Source organism: Rhineura floridana, chromosome 5 (assembly GCF_030035675.1).
Source record: "Rhineura floridana isolate rRhiFlo1 chromosome 5, rRhiFlo1.hap2, whole genome shotgun sequence".
Taxonomy (NCBI): Eukaryota; Metazoa; Chordata; class Lepidosauria; order Squamata; family Rhineuridae; genus Rhineura; species Rhineura floridana.
The window spans coordinates 76,832,702-76,859,236 of record NC_084484.1 but is presented as its reverse complement, the minus strand read 5'-3'; the positions used below and the strand labels follow the sequence as shown (position 1 = coordinate 76,859,236).

Here is a 26,535-nt window from a genome sequence, read left to right as displayed (position 1 = left end):
AAAATGATTAAAGATGAATGTATTGAAAGCTTAAAATGTACTGGTAAAGAACAAAAACATTAATTAAAATGTCAAACAGAAGATAGCTTTATTTAAAGCAGCTGAACCTCTTAGCTGTCAGCAGCTTATATCAGTTATATTCTTAATTCAGCAGATGTGTAATACTTCCCTTTGCTCTGTACCTTTTACTTTGTTTCATCTAAATATTGTCATATTTATATTTTTTCTAACTTGAAGAAATACATCTACAGCTAAATTATTGCAAATGAGAACCAAGCAAGAATTCTTTGAAATTTACCCTTAAGAGATTTAGCTCATAGTGAATGGTATTCAATGCTAGTCTTACTCAGAGTAGACACATTAAAGTTAATAGACATTACTAACGTGGACTCATTCATTTCAGTGGGTCTACTCTGAATAGGTTTTAGCTGAATACAATCCAAAGGATTGTTTTGCTATTATCCTATCACTGTTGAGATTGAAACAGATAATCTCCCATGTTACTTAAATTGTGTATCCTGAATTACTTTCTAAAACAGTAGGGTTAGTTCTGTCTTAATATAATTTTTTTATTTGTATGGCATATTTTCATAGGTACAAAGCCAAAAATTGGTGTAGCATCAGGTAATGATGACGCATTGCAAAAATAATGATGCATTACAAACCCATGGAATGTGAATGGCACACCATGGGTCACGTATACATAAGACACACAACCAAGCCTTGGGAGCAAGAATGCAGTTCCATCAAGTCTATGAGAGAAATCTGGAATGAGACAGAAGGTAGTTAAAATGTCACCTTGCATTGTATTAAATGTCACCTAAGGACCAATGATATTAAATATTCTCATAATGCTTTTTGGAACCAAGTACTAATTTGAAAGATGGAACTATGAAGTGTTTTGACTTTCACTTGTTTTCTTGTGTCACTAGTTTTTAAATAGAAAATTCCAAGCATGGTAAATAGGCAACAAAAACTTCTACAAACTGGACAGGGCCATGATTATCAATTGTAACTCTCAGACTCCCACCCCACCACTGTATTTTCAGGTAGAAGGCAATGCAAAGCTTGCAAATCGAGACCTAAACATATATATAGGGAGTATATATGCAGGGGGCAGGTGCATAGAAGACCTGCTCAGCTGATCCATCCGGGATCCACTCCAATCTTGGTTCCACTTCCTCTAGTGAAGATCCCAAGTTTATGCCAAGATGCCAAGCTTCATTGCCATCTTTCATAAGCAGTTTAGCACAATCAAGATGATAAAGCTTATGTTCCTGCTGCAGATGCAACCTTGCTGCCACATTCTCTATCTTGCCAAGTTGCTGCTACAGCAGTTTCATTGCAATACAGCACAGCAAGATAAGAAGACTACTGCTGCTGTCGTCACCGGCCTCAGTCCCGCTGCTGCCCCTCGGGCTGGGCTCAGTGTTGCTGCTGCCGCCACCGCCTTTCTTCGCCAGCTCAGCCCTCGAGGCTCAGGAGGCAGCGGGCCTAGGCGGGACGCTGCACGGGCCCGGTGATGCTGTCCACCACAGCATGATGGCGGTGATGCTTTTCCAAGACTACGGGCCACCCGGCAGAGAAGGAGGCATGGCAGCAGCCGGGATGCCCCCCAGGCCAGCCTTGAACTGGGAGCAGGTGGTGCTGCTGAGGAGGAAGAGCGTCAACACCACCGAGTGTTTCCCGGTGCCCAGCTCCGAGCATGTGGCTGAGATTGTGGGCCGGCAGGGGAACACATTGAAGAACATTGACAAGGAGTGCAATGCTAAGATTGTGATCAGAGGCAAAGGGTCTATGAAAGAAGGCAAGGTGGGATGGAAAGATATTGCCTGCTGAGGATGAGCCACCTCATGCTTCGGTCACTGTTAACACCATGGAGAACGTTATTTTAATGTATTAATGTCTGTATCTTTATTGTTCATTGTAATTTTATATTTTTGATTGTACGTTGCCCAGAGTGGTTGGATATCCTCCCAGACGCGCGACTAATAAATCCAATAAATAAATAAATAATAAATATGTGTGTGTGTTGTGCACACACACACACACACACAAAGCTACAGTGCTTTGCAAAAGCAATCAGACCCCTGACAATTGCTCTCGTATTAGTGCATTACAAATAGTACATTGTAATTTTGTTCTGTATCTTACTTTATTTTGAAACACTGAAACTCAAAATCAATTATCATAAGGTGACATTGGTTTTATGTTGGGAAATGTCTGTAAGAAACAAAAAACTGAAACGTTGCTTAGGTAAGTATTCAACCCCCCCCTTAATTATATCTGGTAGAGCCACCTTTCGCTGCAATAACAGCTTTAAGTCTTTTGGGCTTGATCTGTACCAGCTTTGCACACAGTGTCGGAGGGATTTTGACTCATTCTTCTTGGCAGATTTGCTCCAGGTTGTTCACGTTGGTTGGATGTTGCTTGTTGACCACAATTTTCAAAGAGCGCCACAGATTCTCAATGGGATTGAGATCAGGACTTTGACTGGGCCACTGTGCGACATTCACCTTTTTGTTCTTGAGCCACTCCAATGTTGCTTTGGCCTTGTGCTTGGGATCATAGTCCTGCTGAAAAATGAATTTCCTCTCAAGCTTCAGTTTTTGAGTGGACTGAAGCAGGTTCTCTTGCAGTATTTCCCTATATTTTGCTCCATCCATTCTTCCTTCAATTTTAACAAGATGCCCAGTCCCTGCTGATAAGCATCCCCATAGCATCATGCTGCCACCACCATACTTCACTGTAGGGATGGTGCGTCTTGTATGGCAGTGTTAGGATTTGTGCCACACATAGCGTTTTGAGTTTTGGCCAAAAAGCTCTATCTTGGTCTCATCTGACCATAAAACCTTTTCCCACATCGCAGTGGGGCACTCTCATGCTTTCTGGCATACTCGACACGCTTTCAAATGTTACTTTTTGAGTAATGGCTTCTTTCTTGCCACCTTCCCATACAGGCCAGTGTTATGCAGAGCTCTTGATATGGTTGACTGGTGCACCATTACTCCACTCCCAGCCACTGAACTCTGTAGTTCCTTCACCGTGATTGTTGGCCTCTCTGTGGCTTCTCTCACAAGTCTCCTTCTTGTTCAAGTGCTGAGTTTGGAGGGACGACCTTTCCTTGGCAGTGCTTGGGTGGTGTGCTGCAGCTTCCACTTCTTGATGATTGATCTAACTGTGCTCACTGGGATATCCAAACACTTGGATATTATTTTGTACCCTTTTCCTAATCTAGGCATTGGTATTACATTATCTCTTACTTCTGCAGAATGCACTTTGGTCTTCATTTTCCTTCAGATCCATAGCCTGACCAATGATCCTTCAACAGTGGGGGTTTTATGCTGGCAATGCGACAGCAACTTTAATGGTTCACAGGTGGAGGCCAATGATAAGGTAATTTGTGTCCTCAATAGGGCAATTTCTTTCATCTGTGTAAACTGGAAGCTTCCACAGCACAAGGTTGAATACCTATGCAAGCAACATGCTTCAGTTTTTTATGTTTCTTACAAACATTTCCCAACATAAAACCAATATCACCTTACAATGATTGATTCTGAGTTTCAGTGTTTCAAAATAAAATAAGATACAGAACAAAATTACAATGTACCATTTGTAATGCAGTAATATGAGAGCATTGGTCAGGGGTCTGATTACTTTTGCAAGGTACTGTATACCACTGAACTATGAAGAACACTCCCTAAAATCCTATTCTGGAGCATGTGGCTCACCTCCAAAAATAGGCTTCTCTGATGGAGGCAATGGGCCTATCATGATTCGTGAGAATCCAAGCCAGGAAAAAGGCCCAGACTCTTTAGGGATGGCAGCTATTTCAGACATTGGTTCTAATAGATACAAGAAATGTCACTACTATTTAACTTAGGAGTGGTCTGCAGCAATCTGACTCCTGGAGCAACCAACAAGTAACAGACGCTCCAGCAAAATTGCGTGGATAGCTAAGGCTGTAAATGCAACTATGAGTTCAGGCCTTCAGTAGTAAACTAAAATATAAACTTCTACAAATAATCTGAAAACCATAAAAGGTGGTATATATTCAACTGAGTTGGTTTGCATAACATGATTAAGTGAAACTACCAGCAGTCAAACATTAAAGAATATAACGAAAATGAAAAGAAAAATAGGAGCAGGTGATTGAAACTTGGAGAGCAATGGCCTGGAGCTGTATTTGACATAACATGTGAAAGTTCATTTCCAGTTTAAGGTCAAAGCTATGACTTGTGCTTAGTTGATCAGAAAAGTCTCAAAGCATATTTTTCTGGAAAGCAAATTTATACACAAATGTAAGGAAAAATTCATTCCAACCAAGAACTGAACACACGCAATACATTCTGCTTTCTAGAAACTTTGTGTTTAGCTTTTGATCCCTATCCCACTTGCAAACTTGTATTGTAAGATGAAGGGAAAAGGAAGGAGGGAAAGATACAAACCAAGACATGGCACAATGCAAAAAGTAGTTAGCATTTTTTGGTCATTGGATACATTTGTAGATATTTCCCACCACTCCCCTCACATACATGACTATTTAGGCAGATCATGTACTGACTACATGATTCACTTTCTGATGCTGTACAATCATTTCACTATACCTATGTATTGAAAGTGCTCTCAAATTAAAATTATACTCCATGTGAGAAGCCTACATATCAGAAAAAAAGGCTAACCACTCTGAGGTGGTACAGATGCACAAGGAGATCATGTCACATCAGAGTGAACATTTGATTTCACCTACAGGACTTGTGTTCCTTCAAAATTCAGGAGAACATCCACCTATGTGTTCCTTGGGCTCCCGTTATTCTACTTTATAACCAATGTCCAATTGAATACATACAAGTTTCTACTGTGGACAGTATTTCTCAGTGTTAGCTAAGCATCCCTGACAAAAGAAGGTAGAACCCAAATTCTTACTCTGATCTCCTAAATACAGTCTTGTTAAGAAGATTTTTAAGAATATGAAAACAGCTTCGCTGACAACTGTTGAAAATAAACAATTTTATCACATCTTGAAAAAGTTCACTGTGGCTGTAACAGAGGCTAAACATAAGACAGTTATGGCCAACAGACTACAAAGTTGCTTTTGTATTGTTATACTGCAACAGGACTTCACAAAGAACATTTTGAACTTAGTGACAGTAGTGGTGGTTCAGCCAATACTTTGCTTCGGACACCAGTAGAGGCCCTTTTATGGTCATATCTCAGGCTGCGAATTGTGCTGTTTATAGCTGCAACACATGCTTTCCAGTCATATCCAATTTCCTTTAGATCAAAAGATGGGTAATTCTCTTGCAGAAAGTCTAATAAAAAAGGGAAGATACAAATTATTATTTGTTTATTCAAGTTTTATATTCCTTACAAAGTCTGAGTTACACAAAGTAGGCAGATTGAGGGCATCCTGATATGGGAAGAAAATGCTATAGTAGCCATAATGTCTTCTGATAAGCAACTACTGAATGAGGAATCCCACAAATGAGCAGAAACAGCCTTTTAGAGGAGCTATATCAAACAGACAAGGTGTACATACAAGGATGTCACCCAGTCATCTATTGTTTGCTGCTACTCTTTATACAGAGTTATTCAGAATAAACAAATTTCATTACCTTGCTAAAAGGCTGATAGTCTAATGGGGCAACTGAAACTCTGGCTGGCAGCAGCAGGGCTTAAAGTAGTAGTGTAACCACCACTACATTCAGAGCCCCGCCATTTACACTGGCCAAGTTGGAAGGCATGGGGAGGGGAAAAAAGGCCTCTTCACTACTCAAGCTCTCAGACTGGCACAGTGAAGAGACTCAGATCAGGCTCTTTGCTGCCATGTGACAGCAACAAGATCTTATTCTGCCCAGCTCTGCTCTTCCCACACCGGAAACACCCTGTTTTGGAAGTCCTCCTGACTTTCGGTAGCAGGGATATTGCCAGTGGTAGCTTCCACCTGCACACCATTTGGGCAGGCATACTGGGCTGCTCGTCACCCATGGGACTCCCCCGCTGGTGGAGCTCCCCTACCAATGGAAGCCGGCAGATCCAACCAGGGCTGGACAGTGGGACACTTCTGGGTTGGCAGTTTGAAATGCTCTGTTATTTTTCCTGTTTCAAAATCTACTAGCTCAGTCTTATTCACATCTGCTCAGAACTAAGTTCAATGGGGTTGCTCTCAGGAAAGTTTCTACAGGATTGCAACCTGATTCTCTCCTATTGTAACTGGTTACATACCTCTAAGAGCATTAATTTTGTTGCAGTCCAGTGGATATGTGCCACGCTCCAAATTGCCATACACATTGCTTTTTACCAGAACATCCTCTGTGAACAGATGACGTATCAGGTAGCGTGCTGAAAGCTCTGGCCGAGATTTTCCCTTGGCTACATAAATAACTGAAAAGGGCAACTGGACATTCCTTGATGGATTCCCAAGGTGTGCTAGAGGAGGAATTTATTATTATTATTAGCATTTATATCCCAGCCTTTAGCCAGAAAGATTCTCAAGAATGGCTTAAAAAAATCAGTTCTAAGATTGCCCCCTGCTCTCAGGCTCACAGTCTAGAAAGCTTAGAAATCTGTCAGTCATGCTTCAAATACAAGCATCTTGTATCTACAATGCTACATTTTTCCTGAGAACTACCAACTTTGAATACAGGGAATACTCTCTAATCGTAAAAACATCATTTGGTGTATGCGTTCTTATCTTGAAAAATACGCTACCTCTTTGGTTTCTTAAACTAATCTACACGCTTTATGCTTATTCAAATTCTGGGCTCTTGGAATGATCTAGGGTGGATTCACACACAAACAAATTGTAATCAGCAGCATAGCAAGGAGACACTGATTTCACTTTCTCCTTTAATTCCAGCATACTGCTCATAGGATGTATCCATAGGTGGAATTGTTTAAAACTTTTATTAAACTGGTTAAAAATGAAGGGTTCTATGGGATTCACCATAATTTAATCTTTCTGAAGTGCCTATGGTACATAACTAAAATCAAATAAGTTCTTGCTTACATGCACATAATCTAAACTAAGGCGGGAAAGACTTAGCAGTCAGGCTAGACAAAAGCTAGACATAACCTACCAGCCATGTATTGTGCTCAGCCAGCTGCTTGATCTCCCTGCCCCATTTTTGCACTCTTAGGCAAGCAAGGGGAAAAAACCAACAAAGGAGGTTTTAAAGTGCCTGGTGGGCTACAAGACATGGCTGGTTTACTGTGTTGGTCTATTGTGTTTTGCTTGCACAGTTCTGATATAGAAGATGAAAGTTCAGCAGCTTACTCATTGGCTCTAAAGAAGGGAGTTTACTGGAAGAAGGTGGGTGATGGATGTTATTATCCCATGCTGAATTTTGAAGTTGATTGGATGTTGAATTTGTTCGAGAATTGAGCTCACTCTCTTCCCCGTTATCAACTAAATCTACACACATGGATGTGTCTGGAGTGTCAGGAGCTTTCGCCTTTCCTTCAATGATCTGCTGAGGAAAACAGCAGGGAGGAATATTTCCATAACAATGTAAAATTCAGTAATATACCTCTGCAAACAATCATAAGGCAGACACTTAAACGATTAAACCAAAACAGTATCATCTGCTGTTATATTGTTTCATCTTACTTTCCATTGAGCTAGATACCTTCTTTTTGCTCTCTCCCACAGCAGTTGCAAGAGGCTCTTATTGTCACAGTAGCAAAAGATGGTGGGCATCCTTCTGTAAACTGTCTATTTAATTTGAAACATTCCAAGCAACTGCCCTGAATCATTGCTGTGGTAACTTGAAATCTACAAATAGTTTCAGTTTGTTTCAATGAGCCTAAAGCATGCCTAATACTCTCTGGTTTGCAGTATTTATTATTAATGTCTAATTTCAAACTTAAAATAACTGCTCTCAGAGCGATGTAGTCTGGCAAGGATGTGTTTATAGGGATGTAAACACAAAGAAAAGACTTACAGGGCTTGTTTTGGTTTCATAACGTAAGCAGCGGATCATTGCATTCACATTTGTTATACAGGTTTTCCAGTCTCTTCCATCTTCACTTAGATCATAGCTTGGAAAATGAGTTGCAAGAAATTCTGGATTCACAAATACAGGATTTTTTAAAAAATCAATATAAAAAATAGTTTTGATTAAACAATTAAATACATTTTTGAAAGCTTGAATATATTGAAATACTAATGAAAACAGGCTGCTTTAACCAACTGATTACCCATCCCCCCTTGTTTGATTATGGTCAGATGTGATGAAAATATTTCAACAAGCAAAGAAAAGAAATTAAATTAGATGCATTTCTTTAACATCTGCCATGTATGCCATCAAGGTAAAACCTGCTTGTTTCCATTGCAATAGGAACTGTCATGCGTAAACATACATGCATTTTTTAAAAAGATATAGTCAGACTTGGAAGGATGAGATTCTTTGTTCTGCTGGTTCGATGCCCAATATTATTTTGATGTTACTACTATAAGCAGTTTCACTCAGCAAGTCACACTTCACAATATCCCAAAGACATCTAGTTTTTGTTGTAAAGTGCCACCCAATTCCACGTGAAAAGAAGAATAAGAGGTTTGAACACAAAAAATTATGAACTACTTAAATATCACTGTCACTATTTTGTGCTGAAATAAACCAGCAATGGAAAATATTTGAGTAATGATCAATTCATACTGAACTGTAAGAATTCCCAGCATCAAAAACACACACTCATGTCTTTATTATTGACTCAGAGACAGAGAGTGAAGTCCAAAAACAGCAACATGGTGCGTCAGGCTAGGGAAGCATTTGGTTGCCTAGTTAGAAAAAGCTCTACAGCCCATATTGGAGATGTTTTGCTAACTTATTTGGTTTCAGATACCCCAGAAAACATCAATGTAATGAACAGTGGAGGTAAGCCACAATATTTTTATCACAATGAGAATAATCAGAAGACAGCATATCAGAAGAGCTAAAAAACTGGAAGTACAAAGATGGTCTTGTATGTGCTTCTTAGAATAATTTGGCAGACTAAGAGTGAAACTACATATAACTTTGGACAAACAATTGTTTGGCAGTTAAAGGCAACGTTAGGGGCAACAGTATTTGCAGGGGAGCCATAGGGCACAGAGAGGATGTTTAAATCTTCGCCTATCCAATGATTCTCCCATCTGCCTTTTATCTTCTAGTAGTGTTTGTTTCTAGTGTTCTAGCCAGCTAGGGCAAAAAAGGGGGGAAAACAGCTGGGAGACAAAAGGATTGTGGATGAGAACTGGCGGGGAAGTGATTCAGCACTCCTCTTTTCCACATAGCTCCATAGGGAGAAAACATGAGAAGCCTGTGTCTGTATCTTAATATGTAGTTCTAGCCTGAGGGCTTACTGAGGGGTGAAAATCCAACCCCTTTCCCTAAACCGCTGTGACATACCTCTTATTGCAGCAACTTTGTTAGGGTCCAATGTCCTGCGCCCTCGAGCTCTTACACCCATAACACTGCACAGCAGTGTTTCTTTGGGAAATAAGACCCGGACTAAGTAGCGTGCGGCATACTTTGGCCTCGTCTTTTGCCGTGCTTTCATCAAATAGTTTCCAAGGACCTTCACATTTCGCTTTGGATCACCAATGAACTCTAGATAAAGAGAAAATATTAGAAGAATATTAAAACAAATTTGCACTCTAACCACTGGAAGCCTTCCGAAGTGCCATTCTGGCATCTAAGATTTCACAAGACACTACCCATGTGTGTGAAAGCTTCCCCCCCCCATAGACCCAGTACAGACATAATGTTCCTAATCTCTGACTGTACTTAAGAGACTGGGAATGGGCCGCAAGCTCACATGCTCCATACCCCTTCTTCTCCTGCTCTTGCACATGAATTTCCCCCTCCCCTTTTCAAAAATAACAGTAATGCAGCATTCTACCTACTCAGATATTAATGCTAACCATACTTGCAAAGTTTGGTTAAAAACTTTAGTGATCAGCAGGGAAAGCCTCCTAAATATTCAGTCACAGGAGTTAACACATTAAAAAAAGCTGCTACACAGAAAAGCACATTTTAAAACACTGCCAGGCTGAGTGCTGGGCAGGGAAACAGCTGGAGGATAGTGGTTCCTACAAAAACATCACCTGCCACTCCTTGTAACACCCCACACCAGATACAAAAGGCAGATACTTTGCCTTTATGGAGCAGAAAGTGAGAAATTAGAACCCTGATGCAACAAGATACAATGGTTGGCTACCATTCCAGTTAAAGTAAGGATCCCTGTGCATGCAAAAGAGTGGGATGAAAGGAGAGGGAATTAAGTATACCTCTAATTCATTATTACATACATGTAATGTGCTTTGTCTATATTAGTGTTGTAATACAGGCTAAATACACTACTCTTATAAAAACATCTTTACTGCAACTCACCAAAATTAGAACTCATAGAAGAAGACGGCATCTCATTACTAATATTTGTATTTCCAGTTGGAGTTCTGTAAGTTACTATCAAATTGTTTCTCCCCAAACTGGGTTCAGGTAACATCACTGGGGCTATCCTTTGAGAAGATACAGCGGATGATCCCACATGAGCTGGATTATCAACTGCTGTAGTTGCAAGACTAGCTTGAGAAGGAAGATCAGGCATCTCACTAGCTGTGCTGACTGGTAGATACAATGAATGACTGGAGGCTACTGCTTGACTGACACAAACAGAGGATGATGAGGGCAGCTCATTAAGAATGTTTGTACTTCCAGGTGAGGTTTTAAAAGTCACTGTCATACTGTTTCTGTCCAAACTAGCTGCCAGTGGTGTGGACACTGCGGTTGATACCACTGGGGAGGCTATTGCCAAAGATGCCACACTAGTAGAGCTTTCATTGACTAAGGTCGCTAGACTGGTTTGTGAAGAAATATCTGGCATCTCACTAGTCATGTTGAATGGGGGACACAGTGAATGGGTGGAAACTATTGTAGGGAGAGGTGGACTGTGCCTGTGTGCAGGGCGCTGCAATTCAGGTTGAAGAGTATGTGGAACTGGCATGACTGCAGAGCTGGTCAAAATGTGGTCTCTTTGTAGCCTAATCTTTGTGGGTTGGCTGTGACATCTATGCCCTGGGGGCGAGATCTGACTTGGCCTTCTTTCTGTTGGTTTCTGGACTCTGATTTTTCCAGCTGAGAGATTACTAGAACTTCTGTATGTAAACCCAAGTGGCCTCTGAAAATGAGAGAAAAACATTAAGCAAACACTCCAGTTAGCCACACTATTTGGCATTAGCCTGCTTCAAAACAATGGCAATTATCAAGGCTACGCATAAGGAGCTAGGAACACTCAAATGCTGTGCTTTGAACAGAATAGAATCTCTATATTCAACTTTGCTTTACATTCTGTTTTGTAGCCATTTTAGTCATAGTAGCTCAAGCAGTAAAGCTTTTTCTTTTTGTATGTGTCTGTATCCGGTTTTTCCCCAGAAATGTGTAAGGCCACTTTGGAAAAAAGGGTACCGGAAAGGCCAGGGTTTTTTTCTTTGTGAACATTAGGTAAATTGTTGTACAATACCTTCCCATTACTATATTCACAATCTTGCAAACAGAAACCAAACCCAGGTCCTGTTGGATATGCAATGCTATTTTAAGTTGTATACAGTGAACTGCCTCTAATACAGGAATGGGGAACCAGTGCCTCTGTGGCATCCCTGTTCTCTTTAAAGGGCAATCCCCTGACTTTTCAGGCCTTTACCCCTCTAACAGGCTATGTCTACTAACCACCATCAGTTTCACTGCCACCAGGATCTTTATCTAAGGCCCAAATACATCATAGATATGTGAGGATATATGTGTGAGTACCACTGTAATGTGACTTTACATTCCCTTATAAAAGTGACTGACTCTCAGGCATGAGGTGAAGAAAACAATTATTATTACAGTAAATAAATGTAATATAAGAAGCTATCCGTCCTACTCTATACTATTTAAATAACTAAAATATCCAGTCTCTCACTATCACTAATACTAAACCCAATACTCTAAATCCGTATCAAATCCCACCACTCTTAAACTAACACTTCAGAATCAAATCCCTATCCAAATGACAAACTGCCAAGAACTCAAATATGAACAGCCTTCCCCCAGTCTCTTAGCCAATCATAGACAGCAGCTCATAGTTTATGAAGACACTCATTCTAACTTACTCACTCCCCTCTCCCATCACTCACTACTTACCATAAACATATCAATAACAAACATATATACAGTGGAACATCACAGCCCCTCCAGATATTGATAGACTACAATTCCTATCATTCTTGACCATAGGCCATGCTGGACCACATGGTCAGATTATAAACTTTCTACTGTTTTTAAATCATAATGAAAGATAAAGAGGAAATTAACAAAGCATCAACAAAACCTAGTCACAACTACAGGCATTTAATACTCACTGATTTTAAAAGTAAAGGCTTTAACCGTGTGTGTTGCATTTCTGAGATCTTGCGATGAAGGCTATCAAACTTCTTATCCAGTTTCTGAATGGCATCATACATGGCCTGCAAATGCACACATAATACAAATCAAATTGGAAGAGATTCAAAGTCAAGTGGAACCCAGGAGAAAAGAAATTATGCTCTCATTAAAGGAACCCAATCCTTGATTTTCTGATTTGGCTTGCTTCTGGGAACATTTCTGAAAGGAACCTGAGACTGGACTGATTTTGCAACAAGGATCTTCCTACCATCATTCCTGTCTGGCTTTGGCCACCTGGCCAACAGTTTCCTGGTCCAATCTGAAATGTGCCAGCAAGTCCAGATTTCTGCATCCCTACAAATATTAAATTACTAAACATACAGTTGCAAAAAACAAAAATATCTTCTTTCAGAAATTTTGTACAGATTCATATGCTCCTTACAGGACAACCAGTCCACACATCCTGCCTCTCTTGATATATGAGAACAAGAAATAAGAAGAAACAATAGTTTGCGGTTTGGCCCTTGTCTCATCTTTACTGTCAAAGTGATGATGCCTCATCAGCAGGAATTTCAGTTATTATAGTTACAGTTTATGAAGAAAGTTTAAGCATCTCACTTAACTCTGATGAATGATTTGGTTTAATTTATTATTTATATTCTGCTTTTCTATTAAAAATAATAATCAAGGCATCTTACAAAAAAGTTACCAAAAATAAAAGTTTAAGCGATATGACCATTAAACAAAATGACAGCAATGCTAAAACTTCAAGTAATTTTTAAAATTATGAAACACAATATCACAGATTGAAAGCTGGCTAGAATAAAAAGGTATTTACCAATGGTTTAAAATGAAGAGAGAGCCCAGCTCATCTCCACTGGCAGGGAGACTGACAATCATGGCACCATCATTGAGAAGGCCCGGTCTCATACCAACCTGACTGAACCCATATATAACCAGCACAGAACAGGGCCTTCAAGGCCAGGAAGAGTCATATGGGAGCTGGTCACTTCTGAGGTAACCTGGCCCTGAGATGTTTATAGCTTTAAATGTCATTACTAGCAAGTTATATTGAGCCCAGAAAGAAGTGGGCAATCTTTAGCACCAGATAACCAGCTAGCAGCAGCTTTTGCACCAACTGAAATGCAATGATGGATCAACAGAACAAATGTCACCTGAACTATATGAAACACTAAAGTTTAAACATAGCTCTCAAAGTGGCTACATAGCTGCAGATGATCACCTGTTCTGTGCATGAAAGTTCTGATTCTCGCATAGAGGTATGCTGCCTAGAGTGTCATCCTAATTCTAAAAGAAGGAAACACACCATGTGTTTATACACTTCCCTGCACATGGGAATTGGGCCCTTGCATGTAAATAAATGGGAATATCTGGGAATGTAAGAAATCTCCTCACATGAGTGTAGATCTCTAGATTGGATTACTGTAATGCTCTCTACGTAGGGTTACCTTTGAAAACGATTCGGAAACTTCAGCTAGTGCAGAATGCTGCGGCCAGAGTTCTTACTGGGACGAAGAAATTCGACCACATAACACCTATTCTGGCCCAACTGCACTGGCTTCCAATATGTTTCCGGGCCAGATTCAAAGTGTTGGTCCTTACCTATAAAGCCCTTAACGGCACTGGACCGCAATATCTAATGGAACGCCTCTCCCGCTATGTTCCTACCCGTTCACTCCGCTCGACGTCTAAGGCCCTTCTCCAGGTCCCAACCCATACAGAGGCCCGGAGAACAGTAACAAGATCTAGGGCCTTTTCGGTGGTGGCCCCCGAATTATGGAATGCCTTCCCAGATGAGATACGCCTGGCGCCTTCCCTGTCATCTTTCCGGCGCCAGGTAAAAACCCACCTCTTCACCCAGGCATTTTAATGTATTTTATGCTTTTAATCTTACTTATTTTATTTCTAGTTTTCTTTTACTTTGTTTATATAATGTTTTATATTGTTTGCGCAATACACACTTGCTGTATTTTAAATATTGTGGTTTTATCATGTTGTACACCGCCCTGGGAGCTGCTAGCTATAGGGCGGTTTAGAAATGCAACTAAATAAATAAATAATAATAAAATAGATCGATCTCTTAATCAGGGAACTGGTGCCTAAACTGACTTCCAGTCTTGGAAGAACTCCACAAACTCAGGAGTGGGGAACCAAATGTTGCTGGATTCAAGCTCTTGTCAGCCCCAGACAGCATGGTCACGGTCAGGGATGATGAGAGTTGTAGACCAACAACCTCTGGAAGCTCACAGGTTCCCTATTCATGACAAACTATTTCTCCAACAAGCAATGAAAGATGACACAGTACCTGACAATAATTAAGGACATCCATAAGAGTTTTCTGCTGATCTCCTGTGTATGAAGCTTCAGATACAACGCTTCCCTGGTGCAAAGATAATAAAAATGTAACCCCAGTCACAGGGGGGGACAAAGGAAACAAAATAATAAAATAAAGGCTTGCAAATTTTAAATTACACAATTCCTCCTACACAGAGGCTGTTAAAAATAAATTTGGAAATATACATACACATTCGTAATCAGGATCATATTCATAAATAACACTTCCATCTTCATATTCAGGCTCTTTGGTTCTCATCTAATAAAAATAGTCACAGATAAAGGGTATAAAGAACTCAAATTATAACTGATATGGAATTTATATATTATTGTTTTTGTTCAGTTGGCTCACTAAGAAATTATTTGAATCCATACTATCTGTTGTAAAGAAGAACAGAACACTGGTGCCACACTGTGGATAAGAAACTCATTACACAGAAAATATTATTGGGTTCAGCAGAGGCTGCTAATTATACAGCCACTATAGTCAGCGGGGATTTTTCACATTCCGCAATGTTAAATGGAAAATATCCCCCCATGCCATTCTGAGGCTTCCCATAAGCTCATTTCAAAACAAAACCTTACAAAATTTATAGTTCTGAACTCAGAAACGCTTGCTTATCAACCCTATCAATTTTCATGGCGATACACAAAACAGTCAGAGAGAATTGAGAGTTCAAAGTCTAAAAAGAGAGAAAAAAACTCATAGCCATTTTGGACTTTTTTCTGAGAGTTCTCATAATCTGTTGAAATTCATTAAAAATCAGCCATGTTCACAGAGTACCTGTAATCCTAATACTGACCTTGCCCCATACTCTGACCTTCATCTACTGCAGTTTAAAAGTTAAAAAAATGCCTGGTTGACTTTTAATTAACTTAAGAAATTTTGGCTGGAAGCCTATTATAACGCGGGGCATGCTCAGTAAGGACCGACTGTCAGTGTTCTGAAAGCCTCACAGCTGCTGGACTTGGCTAATAAGAGGGCCACACCCACACCAGACTTGATTTCACTTGAGACAGTCATGGCTTCCCTCAAAGAATCCTGGGAAGTGTAGTTTGTGAAGGGTGCTGAGAGGAGACTCCTATTCCCCTGAGAGAAGGTTTAACAGTCAGCCACTCTGATTAAAGGTCTGTGAGAGAAACAGGGCGTCTCCTAGCAACTCTCAGCACCCTTCACTAACTACACTTCCCAGGATTCTTTGAGAGAAGCCATGATTGGCTTTGAGAGAAGCCATGATTGGCTTTGAGAGAAGCCATGATAAATTGTTTTAAATTGTTTTTAAAAGATGTGTTTTTAAATTTGTATATTTGTTTTTAGTTTTTAGTTATTGTAAACCGCCCAGAGAGCTTCGGCTATGAGGCGGTATATAAATACACTAAATAAACAGATAAATAAATAATGATTGTCCAAAGTGTAATAGGCCTGGTGTGGATGTGGCCAGGGACAGCTTTGTTTTAAATTTGGGTGGGAGGTAGGGTTGCCAGGTTCAGGGCCTGAGACTGATCCTGTATCTTTAGGAGAAGAGAAAGTCAGCCAAGTGCAGGTGTTCTTGCAACATTGTAATGGGAAAAACCACAAGGTAGAACTGTCCCTTCCCCCTGCCCAACTGTGAAAGATACAGAAGATGTCTTGGTTGCCAGGCCCAGCCTGGTCAGTTTTACCTATCCTAATCATGATTGCATAGGAGTATATCCGATTCAACTCAATAATCATACAAATGATCAGACCTGCCTTTTCCCTCCTTCCCCTTTCCTCTCCCTTTCTCCTCCCCTCTTCCTTCTTCCTCCTTCCCTACCCACTCCAGCCCTCCATCCCCCCCAGTCAGTTTTACCTATCCTAAGCATGATTGCACGGGAGTAAATCCCACTGAACTCAATAAACATGCAAATGACCACATCTGTCCTTCTTCTCACCTCCCCCTCCTGCCTGCTCCCATCCCAGTCCTCCCCTCTGCCTTTCCACCCCTCCCTCCTCCCCCTCCTCCCTTGCCCATCCCCTGTGGTCAGTTTCACCTATCCTAAGCATGATTGCCTGGTGTGTGTGTGTGTAAATCCCACTTAACTCAATAAGCATGCAAATGATCAATCCATTCTCAGCAAACTTGCACAGGATCCCGTTTCTTACCTCCCGGATTAAAAAGCAGGGGAATTCACTAATACGCAAAAAACCTTGCGGTTTAAGAATGTACCTATAGCCCACAGATATTTCTACCAAACTTTAAAAAGCAGGGAAATTGGGCAGCTATAGTGAATGCACCAGGGGAGCAGGAGACCTGGCCTCCTCTCTGAGATATTGGACTGCCCTACAAAGTTGTCAAAATGCAAACACAATTTGGGTTGGTCTTTCACAGTCCAATCCACTTGCTGTGTAGCTTGGAAGAATTTGGTAACATGTGCCTCTGAGCATATGGTGAGTGGTGGCAACACCTGTAATCAGCCCAAATAATAGAAAGAAGATATGTCCTGTGCTGATCTTGTTTTAGCCAGGAGGAAGCAACATTATTAAGACAGTTGATATAGTTGAGATAGTCACTTTAAATATGTCTGATTTACTTTGCAATTTTAGTGAAGTTTTCTATAGGAAATCATTTTCTTTTGCTTTTGTTTCTATGAATATGTGAAGTACAGCAACACTTTGCAAAAATTATACTAAAAAAGCTCCAAACATAATTGTGGAATAATGGCACTGACTTCTGCAAAATAGTCTCCAGTGGACCTCAGAAGTGTCTCAATTTGCACAAGATAAAACAGTGGGAGGTGAAATATATTCTAGCAAAATTCTAGGTGTGCTCTATGTTTTTAATTGATCGTGAACACCTTGCTTAAATAAAGTGGTTTAAACATAGCAGGCTGAAAACATGCATCCTCTTTTTTCCAACAACTAGAGTCATTGCTAAAGTAGCAGCATATTGTAATCAGTCTGATTTTACATTAAACTGCAGTTTCAGGTCCAACTGTTAATGCACCCAAAATAGAAATAGAGCATAACCTCCAGTTTGAAACAAAAAAGGCTATCTTCACCATCATATGGCATTGACCAATAAAAAGGCTTTGAAATTAATAAAAATAAATTTGACACAGATTTCTAGGATGAATAATGAGGGAAATAAAATTTTCTAATTTAGATTCTCTGTAGAAACATTAGTAATACAGGAAAGAAGCAAAGTAAGAAGAACACCAACAAACATACAAAAATATAATTCTCCATCTTTGGAGATGGCAGGTGTTGCCACCACTCACCATACGCTCAGAGGCACATGTTACCAAATTCTTCCAAGCTGCACAGCAAGTGGATTGGACTGTGAAAGACCAACCCAAATTGTGTTTGCATTTTGACAACTTTGTAGGGCAGTACAATATCTCAGAGAGGAGTTCAGGTCTCCTGCTCTCCTGGTGCATTCACTTTAGCTGCCCAATTTCCCTGCTTTTTAAAGTTTGGTAGAAATATCTGTGGGCTATAGGTACATTCTTAAACTGCAAGGTTTTTTGCCTATTAGTGAATAGTTCATAGAATACTGGTAAGCAGGGCTTATAGAAACAGTATGAATTGTTTTTTTCTGTTTCAGTAACTAGATAAAAGTATATATTTTAATGCAGGAATAAGCTGCCCAGGCCTCTTCATTCTATTAAAAAAAATGAAAAAATGGACTGCCTTCAAGTCGATCCCGACTTATGGCGACCCTATGAATAGGGTTTTCATGGTAAGGGGTATTCAGAGGGGGTTTACTATTGCCTCACTCTGAGGCTAGTCCTCCCCAGCTGGCTAGGGCCTGCTCAGCTTGCCACAGCTGCACAAGCCAGCCCCTTCCTTGTCTGCAACTGCCAGCTGGGGGGCGACTGGGCTCCTTGGGACTATGCAGCTTGCCCATGGCTGCACAGGTGGCAGGGCACATAACCCCTGAGCCACTCACTGAGGGGATGATCTTTAGCTGACCCTTGACACCCAGGAGACACGAGCAGGGATTTGAACTCACAGTCTCTGGACTCCCAACCAGGCTGTCCTCCCCACTGTGCTATACCAGCTGTTCATTAAAAGAAGCACCCTAGAATTGCTGTGATTCGCAAACGTATTTTACATTTATAAAGCAAGAGTTAATATTTAGCCTCTGTTAATAGTTAAGGCACAACTAACTTGTGTTAAGTGAGTCTATACCCTTGCTTAAGAACTTCAGAAAGTACCTCGCTGGATCAGGGCAAGATCCATATAACCCATCATTCTTTGCAAGAATCAAAGCAACCAGCAGACACTGTGTGGCCTACCAACAGATCAAGATCTACCTTCTTCTAGAAATACAAAACACAGACCTCTGTTTCCAAGTATCATTTTTACAATAATTGTTCTGCTAACTGAAGAGGTGACACACTTAAATACAAGTTAACTTTTTGGGATTTACTTACCCCCACAAAAGAGGGTGCAAGTCGGCGTCTTTTGCGTAAATAAACCAATTCCATTTGTTCTGGACTGTGACTGAGTCTTGGCCTGCTTGTTGAAAGATTTACCTGTGAGGCATCTGGCTCCTCCATATCCAAAAAATCTTCATTACCTTATAATTTTTTTAAACAAAAGTTAGTCGGTGTCTCATAATGACTTAGATGCACCTCAAGAAACATATAACCTAGTTTTAAACCTCTCACTAACTCAACCAGTTACAGTTTTCTCATGGAATATTACTTTTAGAAGTATTTGACAAAATAGCTGTTATTCCATTTGCTGGTAAGCTTTACAGATTTTAATTTGAAGAGTACCACCTATTGTAATGATAAAATGCTCTGCAGGTACTTTGAAAGACTATGTGAACATAGAATCATATAGTAGAGTTGGAAGGACCTATAAGGCCACTGAGTCTAAACCCCTACTCAATGCATTTTGCTTTGCCATATTTGGAATCTTAACCACAAGAACTCAGGATTTTTGAAAACCAAACTTTCCTAGAAAATTTGATTGATTGTGGCTAAGATTCCAAACGTGGCACTGGAGGAGAAGGAATTTGGTGATCACAATTTTTGGTTTGGCCACCAAGGTCATCCAAAAATTGTGGTTCCCTGGATATAATCACTAAACTAGGATGAAGATCCATAAACATACTCTCAAAGTGGAATTAAATGCAATTACCGTACGCAAGCTGAGTTACATAGCGACCATCACAGTTTACTTGAGCGTTTTGTTCCACTGACATGCAACCTTGTGTTTCAAGTCCATTTTTTGCATCTTCCATTTCTGAGTCATCAATTATTACAGCAGTCTCATCGTTTTCAGTGCTTACTGAGATATAGCCTAAAACATGTACCAGTGGGAGAGATGAATTAGACGCTTTTATATAACTAAGCACTTTCCTCTGTACAATACTAACAACCCAAATGTATTTACAATAAAAGCCACTTACTGAACAGTGTAATAGACTAATTTAACATAAGATAAATTAGAAATATAAGGTGAGTGTGATGTCCCTGTATTTTAATATCTGTAAATATGGTAAGTGTGGGTTTATTAAGTGATATATGGTAAGTGACTGAGTAAGAGGGGGGAGTACATGGGCTAGAATGCTGGAGAATGTTGGATGATGATTGGCTGAGTGTTTGAATGGCTGAAGGTATAAATGAGAGGATGACAGTTGAGTTGGGAGGAGTTATTGGCGATTGGTTGTGGAGTGTGGATTGGAGTTGGTTGTGGGTTGGATTATATTTGGCTGGTATTAAGGCGGAATATATATGACTGGAAACATAAAGAGTGACACTATATGAAACCATACGCTTGTTGAACATTCCTAAAGTAGTCTTGTTATTTCCTGGTGTTATCAAATAAATACTTATATTGGTTTACCAAAAGCCTGATCCTTGTCTGGGGATACACAGACCAGAAGGGAGGGCAGGGTAATTACCAAGGCTGGAGGGAAACAGCATCAAATAAATGGTGGCAACGGTGAAGGGAGATATTGTAACATTGTCAAGTATCCAGAGCAACCCAGGATTGTATGCTTTATAGACAAAGATACAAGGGGGTTGTGGAGGGCAAGGGTACCCAGACACAAAGTAACAAGCCATAGGGAGACTAGGCGAAGTCTCTAGCAGTATTGTTTACAGGGAGTGGCTGGTGGTGCTGCCTAGCAGTGGGATCTTCTGAGATATGTGCTAGGGTGAGCTAAAGAAAAATAAAAACTACATTTCTCCCTGGTGGGAGCCACGGGTGGGAGCCTGACAGGTGGTGCCAGGGGGAGGAACATTACAGTGAGCCACAAACAAAAAGCAGAACCCCTCTCCTTGTAAAAGCTAAAAGACTTGATCCTGCCTCAGAGCAACAGCAGACCCAGGGAAGGTTGCCAACTTTGCAAATAAGCTCAACTGTGTTTTTAATAGCAACTTAATATGTGGACATTAATCGGTGATAATATTTGTCTTTGTTTTGTAAAGCTTCCCTGCCTAATTTCTGAAAATCATGTACCTGTTTAAGGCACAAAAGAAGCCCTGGTCAATTTTTTTCTAGTCAGCTGACAACTCTAATCTTAAGCAAAGTTGGGGATGTAGCCTTTTCTTCACCCCCGTTCAAGTTAATGGAGGAACTGCCCTGTCAATTACCTTTGGGGGGGGGGAGAAGCTTGCATCCCCAGAAACTGCTGCAGACAAAGGGCATACATGTAGTTATCACCACCATCACAATCCTCCCCCCACCATCAAAAGTGCAAGTCTGGAGAAAAGGGCTTTCACATAAAGAACAGCTGCACAAGTGCATATTTAGGAAGTACCCCGCCCCTAATTATGACCATCTAGTTGCTGAGAGTAAAATACAGAGGAAAACTTCATTCCTACAGATTCACTCCCTTCCACCTGAGGTTAAAGATGAAGTAGGGGAAGGGTGCTGAACCTGTTCTGCAGGTTTGAAAACTCTCACACTGATAATAGCGTGCAGCTGATTCATATGGAAATCCAGTGAAAGAACAATTGAATGTGTAAAAAGGTCATCATAAAAGCAGTCTGAAATATCACACAATAGGGGCAGAAAGTTGGGGCATGCATTGTGCCCCTCATACACAACAAAGAATCAGGTGGGTGTGGATTGGATCTTACATCACTTACTTCCTTATTAATTGCTTGAGGCTTGCAACAAACATATTGCTTTCTATCCATCAGAGCTGGGTCTTACTTCTGCTTTGTCCTTGCCCCCCCCCTTTTTTTTTTACTTTGGGAGGAAGACTTTGGGCAAAATAAAATAAAACTTTTTAATGGTTATATGATGATCATAAGACTTTAATATTGTGTAAAGCATGTGTGTGTTGGTAGATGTTTAGATTGCCTAATTATGCTCCTACTTGTTCCCACCCCCTCCACTCTGCCTGTGACTATTAAGGAAAACACAGAATCCTAGTTTGTCCTGCATATAGGATTTAGGGGTGAATGAAATGTATTATGCTTATGTTTACATCATTTGATGCCAAGACTTACATTAAATAGGAACCATTTAGGGGAAAATCTGGACCCAAGTTCTGCCAGGATGAGAGGAGTTTGGGAATAACTGTGAAGCCTCTCATCACAGCTCAGCCAGAAAAGTCGTGAAAAAGGGGCATTCCAAGTGAGTGATGTTGGTGGGATAGGGTAGGGGAAATGTAACCTGTTCCAAACTCTGTCCAGCAAACACTGGCAAAAAGGGTGGTGTAAGTAAAAATCTATTTTACATTCTCGTTTTCCCTCTGCCAGGCTCAGGCCAGCAGTAGCCCCACTCCTGAATGGAGTTTGGAATTGGGGTACCTTACCCAGCCTAAACAACACCATTGTCCTATAGTTTGGATTGCTCTGTCCAATTCCACATTGATTCTGTACTTTTCCTGACTATAATGGTCTGTCGTAGAAGCCAGGAATAGGACACAAAAACAAAGGATCACTGACAGCCATACAAAAATGCAAGAAAACCAAGATGACAGCTGCACAGGTTGGTATGGCTCCCAATGTATTTCAAAACACTCTTTTATATGGGAAAAAAGTGTTCATACTCATCAATACAATGTATTTTATTATAAAAATGTTATTCTGCAGTATATCAAAGCAGCTCTGTGCAGCTCTTTTGCTTCTGGTGTTAAAATTACAATACATGGTCTGCTGTCTTCCACTCATTTTTTAAAAAGTGAACATAATATTAACTATTAACTATAATATTAACTGTTATTTTTAGGATTTTTGTTTTTGGGGGTCCAACATGGGTAGGTGGAAGTCCATTTCTTAGCAAGATCTAATATCACTTGGTGTTTGGAACACAGGCTGGATACCCTAATTTTATTTTAATTTTTGTTTAATCTTTTTTTCTCCACCTTTTAATTATTATTTTCAAAGGCAGCTTACAAATTAGGCAACATGAAGGTGCATTTTCTACTTTGTTTGTAAAAATGTTTTAGAAGCCATAAAACTCTTTTTAAAAAGCACAGTAAGAAGAGCCACTCTGTGAAGCCAGAACAGACTTTATATCCAGCTGCAGAACAGAGGCTGCACTGTCATCCCATACACAATTCAGTGAGGCTTACTTCTGAGCAGGCATGCACAGGATTGCAATGGCTACATTTCTGAACACCCTTACCAGGAAGTAGACCCCGTTAAACACAGCGGGACCTGCTTTTGAGTAAACATACAGGTGATCTAGCTGTAAGGAGCTCATCCTCAACAAGAATGTTGTATTTAGTCACATGCTGCAGGTCTGCTGTGCAAGTAAACTACTGACGTTCTCCGACAGCAATGCAATCGCACGCACAATGGTGAGAAAAGTCATTTTTGTACATGCTCTGTGACACTTCATGTATCACAGCCCCACAAGTACTGTGAGCAAAATGGGGGCCAGTCTTCCTCACGCAAAGGTGAGCGAAACTCTCTACGTCCGAGAACAAGACTGCAACCTCTTAGGTTCGCCCGTCACCAACAGATGCCAGTCACAAGCTTCACAAAAACCACGTGACTATCCTCGCCTCTGCCAATTCCATAAGCTTTTATTCGCCACTGAGAATTCGCCAACGCTGGCAATTTGCCCTCTCCCTTCATCAGAAACCACCTTGCTTTCTCTCCTCACCAAACAGGGTCAAGTGATGACGTAAGGACGACAGACAAGCGCGTAGCACAACAGCAGCGCCGGTGTGCACCAACGGGCCAATAGGAGAGCAACACGGTGGACTCGTCTTGTGAACGGCTCGGCAGTTCGAGCGCCCACCGTTTGTGCGTCTAGCCGTTGGAAACGATGGAGGAGCGTTTCTTGTCTGCGCATGCGGCTAGACGGCGGATTGAGTCTTGACTCAGACCGTTTCCAGTTCCTTACCTTTCGCGGACATAGTGCCAAACGAAGGAGGCAACGATCCTTGTCGTGCACGGGTTCAGCGCGGTGAAGCTGCGAGTCCCAGCGGCCGAGCAGTCTGTAGTTGGGACGGGAGGGGGACGGGACACGGAAGCGATTCTGGCGACGTGAGGCACAAACTGTTTCGGTTACCCTTGCAGCTGCGCAGTGGGGACTTGGGCGCGTCTGGCAAACGGGTGCCCGCTAGAAGGGCGTGCTTAGGTGGTGGCTGCGCCCGTCCCTTCCAGCGTTTGTAGTGAACGGCTTTGAACGACCACTGTGTGTCCCATCCTTTCTCACGCACCCCTTGATATTTCAGGGGCCCGCTTGCCTTCCATTTCTTTCTCTGTCTGCTGAAGCAAACCTTGCCCTGTTTCCAAGATTGGCACTAGGTTCCTGCCAGAGTTTCTGTGCCTCCTGATGACAACAAGCAAACATTCAACAGCTTCTGTTTTCTTTGGCAGATGCAGCAGTAATTGGCACTGTTCCCATCCATCAGTAATTTTACTGCTCATTTGGTTTGGTGTCAGTGATTTTTCTAGGGATGCAAGGGACTACAGTGAAAGACAATGTAGTCACTTTGACTAGCAAATTTGCTTGCCTGTAAACAAATATTTCTAAACCATGAAGCAAGCTTTGTTTTCAGATGATGCACGTGTGTTGTCGTAGACATTGTCTTAAGAGAACTTTCTTGATTTCAGAAAGGAAAGTGCCTCTTTTACAACAGTGCTTGCCATCTGTACCTTCCCCCTTTTTATTAAGTTTATTTTATTCATATCTCATAATTTAGAGAAATTTCTTTCAAGTCTCATTTCCATAGTTCATTTTCCAATAGTTTACAAAACCAGACTGCCTTTCAGCAAGCTTTACATTATGGATACTTGAGTTTTTCTTCTATCTAAAATTGTTAGGTTAGTCCATTTCTGCCAACTCCAAACACTTCAGTAGCTTTTCCGATATGAATAGATCTCGTGGGTTTCACCATATAGGAGCCTAAACTATTGTAGCTGCTATTAACATGATCTTAACTAAGACTTTTGTTCTCCAGGAATATCCCCCTCAATCCAGTTGAACAAAATCAGCACTGGCAATGTGCAGTTTTTTATAAGTTCTTGTAGTCAAAATTGTAGTCAAATTTCAAATGTGTAGTTTTTATAAGTTTTTGTAGTTAAAATTGTAGTCAAATTTCTAAAAAAAAACCCTCTTGCAATTCAGTTGAAAAAGGACATTTTTTTAGTTAATTAACATTTTCTTGATTTTAAATTGATTAAATGTTGCAATGCCAGAATTTTTTTTGGGGGGGGGAGGGATATGAACCTGTGTTTTTTCATTGATCTCACCTGCTACTTCATCAAGCATCAGCCCTGAACTCCCCCCCTCACATGCTGCTTCATTAATCATTACTCCTGACCACTAAAACAGGTTACACACATTGCCTGTCAAAACTTCATCAGGTGTTTCCTCCCCCTCCCATTGACATTCACCTGGGTTTGGGCACTGACCACATATTTTTTTAAATTGCAAATTGGCAACTCCAGTATTGAGGAAACTATCACCTGTTTAATTAATGCCGATCAAATAATTGTAACGGTTAAGAGGCCCTGCTGGGGCAAGGTGACAATTGCAACACATACACTGGTTTCTGAAGCAAATGCCAGGAATTACGTGCTATTCATTTGTCTACTTTGCTAGTGGACTGCTGCTATGCAGAATTAGGAATGCCATAGCAGCTGGCTATAAAGTGACTTACTTGTCCTAGGTAGGTTGAAGGAAATGTTAACTAAGAAGGTGACATGTAGGACTGGATAAATGCATTCTGTTTTCCAGTTACTTCTGAATAGCTGTGACAAAAAATAGCTATTGGGTGTAGGAAATAGGGCATTGGTATCCCACTTACTGGTCTGAAATGTGATCTTGAACTCAAGTTCTAGAGCTGAGCTTTTGCCACAAACAGGCCTGGAAGTTTCATTTTTGTTGTGTTTGATAATCTTCTCAAGCTGAGCAAAAACTAGGTGAGGGGTCAGTAAATAATGTTATTTCTTCTCCTGTCCTATCCTTGTCCTTTAAGGAAAAAGAACTCACTTCCGGCTGACCTTTGTAAAGTTACCACACTTAAGGTTTTCAGAAAGGCCTTGAAAGCCCACTTGTTCTCAGTTGCTTACTCGTGAGTGATATTCCTAACTTATTATTGTGCTTAGGGTTGCCAGGCTTGGGGCCTGAGACTGATCCTGTATCTTTAGGAGAAGAGAAAGTCAGCCAAGTGCAGGTGTTCTTGCAAAATTGTAATGGGAAAAACCACAAGGTGGAATTCTCCCTTCCCCCTGCACAACTTTTAAAGATACAGAAGACCTCTTGGAGACTGGGCCTGGCAACCAAGAGGTCTTCTGTATCTTTAAAAGTTGTGCAGGAGGAAGGGAGAATTCCATGTTGTGGTTTTTCCCATTACAGTGTTGCAATAACACCTGCACTTGGCTG

At 40.8% G+C, this 26,535-nt stretch overlaps 1 protein-coding gene and 1 long non-coding RNA gene across 8 annotated transcripts; one reads left to right on the top strand and one right to left on the bottom strand.

Annotated features, from left to right (window-relative positions):
- Positions 1-4,995: 4,995 nt before the first annotated feature.
- On the bottom strand, positions 4,996-24,277 carry BEND2 (BEN domain containing 2). Of its 6 annotated transcripts, none has more exons than XM_061627225.1 (12): positions 24,046-24,277; positions 19,873-20,034; positions 19,158-19,303; positions 14,950-15,018; positions 14,731-14,805; positions 12,383-12,487; positions 10,374-11,160; positions 9,390-9,590; positions 7,944-8,065; positions 7,277-7,472; positions 6,226-6,429; positions 4,996-5,312 (listed from the first exon to the last, which is right to left on the bottom strand). In XM_061627225.1, the coding sequence occupies exons 1-12, from the start codon at positions 24,056-24,058 to the stop codon at positions 5,122-5,124; spliced, it is 2,271 nt and encodes a 756-aa protein (XP_061483209.1). In that variant the 5' UTR covers positions 24,059-24,277; the 3' UTR covers positions 4,996-5,121. The 6 variants fall into 6 exon arrangements, with proteins under 6 accessions (XP_061483209.1, XP_061483213.1, XP_061483210.1 ...); XM_061627229.1 differs by lacking the exon at positions 24,046-24,277 and adding an exon at positions 23,803-23,979; XM_061627226.1 differs by lacking the exon at positions 24,046-24,277 and adding an exon at positions 23,320-23,969.
- LOC133385038 (uncharacterized) lies at positions 21,636-26,298 on the top strand. 2 transcript variants are annotated; one of them, XR_009762760.1, is made up of 3 exons: positions 21,636-21,799; positions 22,449-22,680; positions 23,810-26,298. It is a non-coding gene; the product is annotated as an uncharacterized LOC133385038 (long non-coding RNA). The 2 variants fall into 2 exon arrangements; XR_009762761.1 differs by lacking the exon at positions 21,636-21,799 and adding an exon at positions 22,210-22,323.
- The last annotated feature ends 237 nt before the right edge of the window (positions 26,299-26,535 follow it).

What these genes read in the sequence shown, in the direction of transcription:
- BEND2 (XM_061627223.1), bottom strand. Translation starts at nt 21,486, where the DNA reads ATGCACTTGTGCAGCTGTTCTTTATGTGAAAGCCCTTTTCTCCAGACT. An exon ending in GCTTCTCCCCCCCCCCAAAG is followed by an intron (nt 20,035 to 21,332) that starts GTAATTGACAGG and finishes TACATGTTTTAG; the next exon opens with GCTATATCTCAGTAAGCACT. An exon ending in TGTAACTCAGCTTGCGTACG is followed by an intron (nt 19,304 to 19,872) that starts GTAATTGCATTT and finishes AAAAATTATAAG; the next exon opens with GTAATGAAGATTTTTTGGAT.